General features: G+C 37.7%; 1 protein-coding gene across 2 annotated transcripts in view; it reads right to left on the bottom strand.

The window, feature by feature from the left end:
- Positions 1-2,477: 2,477 nt before the first annotated feature.
- wdhd1 (WD repeat and HMG-box DNA binding protein 1) overlaps positions 2,478-8,865 on the bottom strand; it is a 49,774-nt gene continuing 43,386 nt past the window's right edge. For both annotated transcript variants that reach the window (XM_049464006.1, XM_049464007.1), the window contains exon 26: positions 2,478-3,021. In XM_049464006.1, coding sequence (XP_049319963.1) covers positions 2,827-3,021 — 195 coding nt within the window. In that variant the 3' untranslated portion in view covers positions 2,478-2,826. The remainder of the gene's footprint in view (positions 3,022-8,865) is intronic.

The following is an 8,865-nucleotide window of genomic DNA, read 5'->3' as shown; positions in this document are numbered from 1 at the left end:
TATGATACACATCTAATGTACTATAAGCAGACCTTAGCACTTACTACTGATACTCTAAAAACGTAGTAACACCTCAAGATGTGAAGTAATAAATAGTGCAATTATTTTGGGAAAAATTGTAATAAAAACATGTAATTTCAGGGACAATAATTCTTAACCTGTAAGGTAGCACCTAATTACATATTTAAATGATCATTTTTCCAATGGCACCTTTTAATGCATAATATATGCACATCCAGTGTTCTTGTTTCAACTTAAATAAATACAGATATTTATTTACTTAGAGTAATTAATCAAAAATAAAAGTCTATAAATATGTAATAAACGTGGAATTATTTGACAAAACTGTAATAAAAAATGAAATCACTTTACATTAATCTGTGCTACAAAAAATATATATGTAATCATGTTTAAATCATGTTTTATTCATGCTTTATTTAACTTTTATTTCCATTTTTATTGTTATTCTCTTACAAGTTTTTGTATTTTCTAATTTTTAAAGCACTTTGAATGACTATAGTGTATGAAAGGTGCCATATAAATAAACTGGCCTTGTCTAGTAAATGTTATAATAGAATAATAATCTGATCTTATTTACTTAATACGTTTCTTAACAATGCAAAAAAAAATCATTAACTAATAACAAATATATAATATAATGCTTGCACACAAAGAATACACCAACATTTACACATATTAAACAATGATTAAATCCTTTAACAGTATAGTGGAGTGAGTATTGCTTCGTACAGCAGTTGATTTGGTGCAAAACTCAGTAAAAAACAACTAAAATATGCCAGAAATTCCCCATTAAAGCGTAAACCTGTTGATCCAGTCTATAGAGAAGAAAGGGAGACATTGAGGACAGTGTAGGCAGTCTCAGCACAGGAGGAGGCGGAGCCTGACCCAAAAGAGGTGTGTTTAAAAGATAAATAAATAAAATTACTCCCCTCACTGTGATTTAATTACATGCTGAGGCAGAAGGGTCAGTGTAACATAAAACGTATTATTTTTCCCACTCAGTAGAGTAAAGAAGAAATGTGTTTTTATCCATTTTTTTTCTCAATTATCTAGTTTTTTGTTTCTGCCTTTCACAAACAGAATGTCAAGAAAAAAGAAAAGGTGAATCTTCTCTCGATTTTCAGATTTGTCCATTTTTGTATCTTGAAACACAAATCTAGATGGTATAATCCAACTTACAAAATACAAAAATGGAAAAATTTGAAAAAGAAAATATAATTTTTATTTTTCCTAAAATTCAGATTGTGAGGGGCAGAAATGAAAAAAAAAACTAATAGGAAAAATGGATAAGACCAGTGTAATGTTAATTCATTCAAATCTAGTTTTTCATTTCAACCTTTTGCAAACAGAATTTCAAAAACAATGAAAAGGTGAATCTTCTCTCAGATTCTCAGATTTGTCCATTTTTGTATCTTTATCTGATGGTATAATCCTTGCAAAATGCAAAAATGGTAAAAATCAGAAAATAAAATAAAGATCATTTTTTTCATTTTTCCTAAAATTCTGATTGTGAGGGGCACTGCTCTACATAAAGTGAAATATTTTTTTACATCTAATTTTCTAATTTTGCATTTAGCCTAAAACGGTCAGGAAATGTCATTAATAATCAAAGCACAAAATAAACAAAGCATATTGAACGAATAATTAAGTTTTATACCCAATTTTCTATTTTCAAATTTAGCTTGAAACAGTCAGAAAATTAAACTGCCAAACATTACACTGACCACATGAAAACTTATTTATTGTATACTGCACTACATATACATATTATATATATATATATATATATATATATATATATATATATATATATATATATATATATACATATTATATATATATATATATATATATATATATATATATATATATATATATATATATATATATATATATATATATATATATATATATATTGAGAAGTGGATGAGTATATATATATATATATATATATATATATGACGAAAAGATTTTACATCAAATTTTCTACCTTTGCATTTAGATGCCATCAGCAGCCGGAGCCCCGAGAGAGCACAGTTGGTCTTTCTCTGCTGATTTTTGAGATCTTTTATCTGCTTCATGTTGTCAGACAGGTTCTATTTAAGTGATTTCTTGATTCTACAGGTCTGGCAGTAATCAGGTCTGGTTGTGGTAAGTAGTGAAATTGAATTTAGCTTTACAAAAAGTGTGATTAATATCACAGTTTATTTATGGCAGGGGCTAACAATTTTTCTTTCTTTCTTTTTTTTTTTTACATACAGTTTGGATAGTTTCCCCCCCTTAATAAATAAAATAACCATTTAAAAAGTACTTTTTATATTTATGCAGGTTATATTTGTCTGATATTAAAGTTAATTTGATAATCTCAAAAATGTAACTATGACAAAAAAGCTAAAACATAAGAAATCTGTAGGGGGGGAAAAATACAAATGATAAGACAAATGCAGATTTGACACTTTTTTAAATTTAAAAATGTATTTTTATTTGTTTTTAGTTTACACAGAGTACAGAGTTCACATACATAAATACAAAAACGACAGAACAAAACATTTCTAACAAAAAATACATATAAAATCGAGTCAGACTGAGAGAATATAGGTAACACACACACAGCATCGGTTTTCCAAGAGCTACATACACACACCGAGCACTTATCTCTCAATTATCTCAGTGAAGAATCATCACACACACCAAACCAGAGCAACCAGCTCCCTCAAACCCTGAACAATCTCAATCTAAAGAACCTGCCGAAACATTAAAACCAGATAAAACCCAACCAAACAAAGAAACCCGATCAGAACCAGTTTAATTCTTGTTGAAGGCGAATGCGGACAGTCTGGCCGAAGTGTCCAGCGGCTTCTTCTTCTTAGCGCTGCTGCTGCTCTCCTCCACCTCCATCCCTCCATCCGCCTCTTTACCCTCCTCCTCTTCCTCCTCACGCTTCCTCTTCTTCAGATCCGCTGTCTCCGCCGACCCGCCCTTCGCTCGCTCCGTCCATTTCTGCAGACAACACAGACACGCCATGTGATGCTCATTGCTATCTTACACCCTACCAACAGTCTATTTTCACACCAATTACCGTGCCTCATTTAAATAGCAACAGTGCTTCTAAATATATATACCCACACTGATGGGCATGATGGTCTGGAAGTTGTGGAAGTGTTCAGGTACATTTCTGGCGTATTGCTATCTTGGGGGCGGAAAATTTCTTCATGCATTTTTGCGATTTCAGCCAAGCAAAGTGTACTTTTCTCACCGTTACGATAGCAAAGACACACCCATCAACTAAATCAAGCCGCACAGTGCATGGATGACGGCTTACCTAGAGATCGGTAAAATAGGGCCAGAAAAAAAAAGTTGTATTTCGGCTCAAATTCCAGGTCACACGGCTTATCCATCAGCAGCTGGAGTCAGAGAGAGTGCAGTTGGAGTATAAACTCTGGTAAAGGGTGTTTAACTGAATTATTGGTGTATTTAGGAATGCACAGGAGCCTCAGACATTGAATACAACACAACCGCAAGTCAATTAACAATTAACCATATTTATGCTTCCGCATTAACAAACACAGAAAGATGAAAAATATCTATTTGGACAAGTGTACTCCCTTATGTTGCAGATACAGCTCTGGAAAATATATGAGAGCAACAAATGATGAGTTTCTTTGATTTTACCAAATTGAAAACCTCTGGAATATAATCAAGAGGAAGATGGATGATCACAAACCATCAAACCACCAAACTGAACTGCTTGAATTTTTACACCAGGAGTAAAGCAGCATAAAATTATCCAAAAGCAGTGTGTAAGACTGGTGGAGGAGAACATGATGCCAAGATGCATAAAAAAACTGTGATTAAAAACCACCAGGTTTATTCCACTATAAATATTGATTTCTGAACTCTTATAACCCTTATAAAGCTCTGCACCTTTTTTGTTATTTCAGCCATTTCTCATTTTCTATAAATAAATGCTATAAATGACAATATTTTCATTTAGAATTTGGGAGAAATGTTCTCTGTAGTTTATAGAATAAAACAACAATGTTCATTCATTCAAAACAAGTGCTCAGTCAGACGTAGAGTTTACAGAGAGACGCTTGGGAATTCCTATTTGATGAAAATACAAATATGCAGGAAACACCCAAACAACCACAATAATGCATCCCTACTACTATCATATTGAAAATGTTGTTTTTCTGTATGTAAGGTTTCTGTATGACCTGGTGGAGTGAGGTTGATCCAGAGTGTGTGTGTGTGTGTGTGTGTGTGTGTGTGTGTGTGTGTGTGTGTGTGAGATCAGGATGGACAGATACTGTCTCTCTTCACTGAGCAGAACAAGCTGCTGGATATTACAGAGCTGAGCGATGACTCACCAAACACACATCACACTGATCAGATACAGAGCCCACTCCACACGTTCTCCATCCCTCCATCCATCTGTCTATCCCTCCATCAATCCACTACTCATTTTACCTAAAATAACCCACTCCACACATTCATCCCTCCATCCATCCATCCATCCATCCATCCATCCATCCATCCATCCATCCATTCCCTTTAACCGTCCATCCATCCACTACTCATTTAACCTAAAATAACCCACTCCACACGTTCTCCATCCATCCCTTCATCCCTCCATCCATCCGTCCATCCGTCCGTCCATCCATCCGTCCATCCATCCGTCCATCCATCCGTCCATCCATCCACTCTTCACTTAACCTAAAATAACCCACTCCACACATTCATCCCTCCATCCATCCATCCATCCCTCCATCCGTCCATCCATCCACTACTCATTTTACCTAAAATAACCCACTTCACACGTTCTCCATCCATCCATCCATCCATCCATCCATCCATCCATCCATCCATTCATCCACTCTTCACTTAACCTAAAATAACCCACTCCACACATTCATCCCTCCATCCATCCATTCCCTTTAACCGTCCATCCATCCACTACTCATTTAACCTAAAATAACCCACTCCACACGTTCTCCATCCATCCCTTCATCCCTCCCCAACATTCACATCTCACTCCACACGTTCTCCCTCCATCCATCCATCCATCCATCCATCCATCCATCCATCCCTAATTCCCTTTCTTCATTAATCCCTTTATCCTAATACCCCACCTTCACACATTCTCCATCTGTCTATCCCTTCATCCATCCATCCATCCACTACTTATTTAACCTAAAATAACCCACTCCACAACATTCTCCATCCATCCATCCCTTTCTTCATCAATCCCTTTATCCACTACTCATTTAACCCAATACCGCACCTTCACACCTTCAACCCTCCATCCATCCATCCACCCATCCATCCATCCACTACTCATTTGACCTAAAATAACCCACTCCACACGTTCTCCATCCATCCATCCCTTTCATCATCAATCCCTTTATCCACTACTCATTTAACCCAATACCGCACCTTCACACATTATCCATCCATCCATCCATCCCTTTATCCACTGCTCATTTAAACCCAAAATATTCCATCTCACTCCACACGTTTTCCATCCATCCATCCCTTCATCCACTACTCATTTAACCTAAAATACCCCACCTCACTCCACATGTTCTCCATGCCTCCATCTCTATTCATTTAGCACTAGTACATTAACTCCTCTCATCTCTAAATGTCTATACAGTTTAATATTTTAATATTAAAACTAATTTAATAATTTTATTGCTTTATTCATTTCATTTACTGTCCAAACTGTGATCTTACATGCATAAAGGGTTTTATATGAGCAACATTTTAGGGACCGTACTAAAAATATCGGACAAAGGGAGTAATTAATAAAATCTAACAAATCTTGCGATGTCTTGTGTGGTGGTCTGGAAATGAGGTGTGTTCAGGTACATTTCTGGAGTTTTGCTTGTTTATATTGGTAACAGAAAACATAGGAGTTCCACTGACTGAATACAACCTAGACAGACGCCAACAGTCAAATGTTTATTGCTATCTTGGCAACACTGGCATGCCTCATGTACACCCCCCACTTGTTACACACATATGGAAATGCAGCAGTGCACAAACCCAACGTGAACGCGCAGCTGAGTTTCCTCTCTTGAGAAGCATTTGTTGAACACGTCCAGGTAGCTGCACCATTAAAATAGCAATCCACCAATGACAGAGCTCACCTGATCTAATTTTATTTCAAATTTTTCCCATTTTCTCCCCAATTTACACAGCCAATTACCCAACCCACTCATTAGGACTCCCCCTATCACTAGTGATGCCCCAACACACCAGGAGGGTGAAGACTAGCACATGCTTCCTCCGATACATGTGAAGTCAGACACCGATTCTTTTCAAGCTGCTGCTGATGCAGCATTGCCGAGCAGCATCACAGCGCACTCGGAGGAAAGCACAGCGGCTCGGCTCCGGTACATCAGCGCACAGACGCCCTGTGCTGCAGACATCACCCTAGGAGTGATGTGGGGAAAGAGCGCCATCTACCCACCCAGAGGGAGCAGGGCCAATTTTGCTCCCTCTAACGCCGGCAGCTTGATGGCAAAGCTGCATGAGCTGGGGTTCGAACCTGCTCATAGTGGCAGCGCTTTAGACCGCTGGACCACTCAGCGCCCACCTGATCTACTCTTAAAGAGAATGATGAGCAAGAATAGAAAGTAGTCCCCACAACGTCACACATGAAACCTCAATACAGGTGGGTTTTTAAAACTCTGCATTAATGAAATGCAGAGGCTGACGAGGCAAAGAAAAGCTTACTCTTACGTAAAGACTCAATTATACAGGGATTTACTGAACCTGTTGCTCTCCACACATTCTTCACCCATCATCCGTCCATCTCTAATCATTCAGCCTGAAACTCCCCCTCCCTCTCTCCCTCCACACGTTCTCCATCTCTCCATCTCTATTCATACAGCCATAAAACACACACTCACGCTCCCCCAACACACACACACTCGCACTCAGCATTAACATAAAGATCAATCAGCTCAGTGCAGCCCCCCCCAGGCCACGTTACCACAGCAACACGGCCGACAAGACACAACACTCCCCCCCCCCACCACACACACACACACACACACACACACACACTCTTCAACACACACACGCATTTACTTTTGTTTTTATACAATAACAGGACGGAACACACACTGTACACACAGGCCAAAAAATGCAAGAATAGTTGTGTCCCCATTACCCATAAAATAAAACAGGGAAAAGTTGGGACAGGGCCAATTTTAAGGGGTAATTAGTGGTTAGATAAATATATAAACTCAAATTTAATTCATCTGACCACAGAACAGTCTTCTATTTTGCCTCAGTCCATTTTAAACCAGTTTTGGCCCATAGAAGAAGACGGCGCTGTTTCTGGAGGGCGTGGCCATATAGCTTCTTCCCAATCCCAATTCACCTCTTGAACCTACCACTTATCCCTATAACTTATTTCTCAGTGTAACCTTTTTCCTTAAAACAGAGTTAGAGAAAGGGGCGAAATCCTGCCTTAAAGAATTGGGAAACCCTTTAACAAGCTCCCAATACGTCATCAGGAGTGCTCAATAAAGTTCAGCAACCTAACTGCTGCTGCTGGATTACTAGCTAACTTTAGAGTGTATTTTATTGTATGTCTTCAGAAAGGGGGGAGGAGATGGAGCAGAAATTGTTAATCATTATTGTCCAATCCCTAATTCCTATGTGAAGGGGAGCTGAAATTAGCTTTGATTAGCTTTTATTTTATTTTATATTATGTTTCCAGTTCCGCCTTAAATTAGCTAGCAAGCTAGCTAGCTACCAAGACAAACTACTTACAATCTTTTTATGCTTGCTGGAAAGAATTTGGCCATAAAACACTGAAACTACACAATAAACTATAGCAATATAGTGCTAATAGTCACTTTTAATAAGGAAAATACTGAAATTTGTGGGTTTCTTACCAGTGATTCTCATACCCCTCGTTTTGAAGTATGCATCTAAAAAATCTCAGTATTAAGAGCCAACCTAACCCACCCCTCCAGCCTAATAAGAATTGAGACATGCCTACTCCTTGGTGTGAACACAACAAAACAGAGGTGTAGGGGTAATGGGTGAAATGGGATTGGGCTTTAATCTGCATTAGTATTAAATTACAGCATTGAGAATTGTATTCTTGAAATTCTGAAAGCGTTCCTAAACTTATGCAGTGATTTCCAACACAGAATCACAGCCTGTACAGCCTGTTATTTAATGCACTGCCACCTGAGGGCCTGAAGATCCCTAGCATCCAGCACTGACACCAACCTTTACTCCATCATACACAGGGATTCTCTCTTTTTGGCTGATTTTTTTTATCTTCTATTACATTGAGAAACATTATCTTACTTTTTATTCTACAATATTAAGATGCTTTCTAAGTTCTGTTGGCTAAATTGAATTTTTTTTCTAATAATTTGCACCCTTTAACTTTTAGCTTTTTGGTCAGCAGATGACATGTCTCTCCAAACCATCACTGATTGGTGGAAACTTCACACTAGACCTCGAGCAGTTTGGACTGTGTGTCTCTCCACTCTTCCTCCAGACTCTGCTCCCTTGATTTCCTTTAAAAGAAATGTAAAATTTACTGATGATCAGTGATGGTTTGGAGAGTCATGTCTGTCATCTGCTGGTGTTGATCCACTGTGTTTTATTATCAAGTCTAAAGTCAGTGCAGTTTTGTTTTCCCACAAAATCTTACAGCACTTCATATCTTACAGCTTCCCTCTGCTGAAAACAACTTTTATGGAGATGCAGATTTCATTTTCCAGCAGGATTTGGCACACTGCCCACACTGCCAAAAGAACCAATTGTTTTTTTTTTATAATATTAAAATTTTCGGAGACACTGATTTTT

This window comes from Astyanax mexicanus, chromosome 14, assembly GCF_023375975.1.
Source record: "Astyanax mexicanus isolate ESR-SI-001 chromosome 14, AstMex3_surface, whole genome shotgun sequence".
Taxonomy (NCBI): domain Eukaryota; kingdom Metazoa; phylum Chordata; class Actinopteri; order Characiformes; family Acestrorhamphidae; genus Astyanax; species Astyanax mexicanus.
This window is presented reverse-complemented; position numbering and strand designations above follow the sequence as displayed.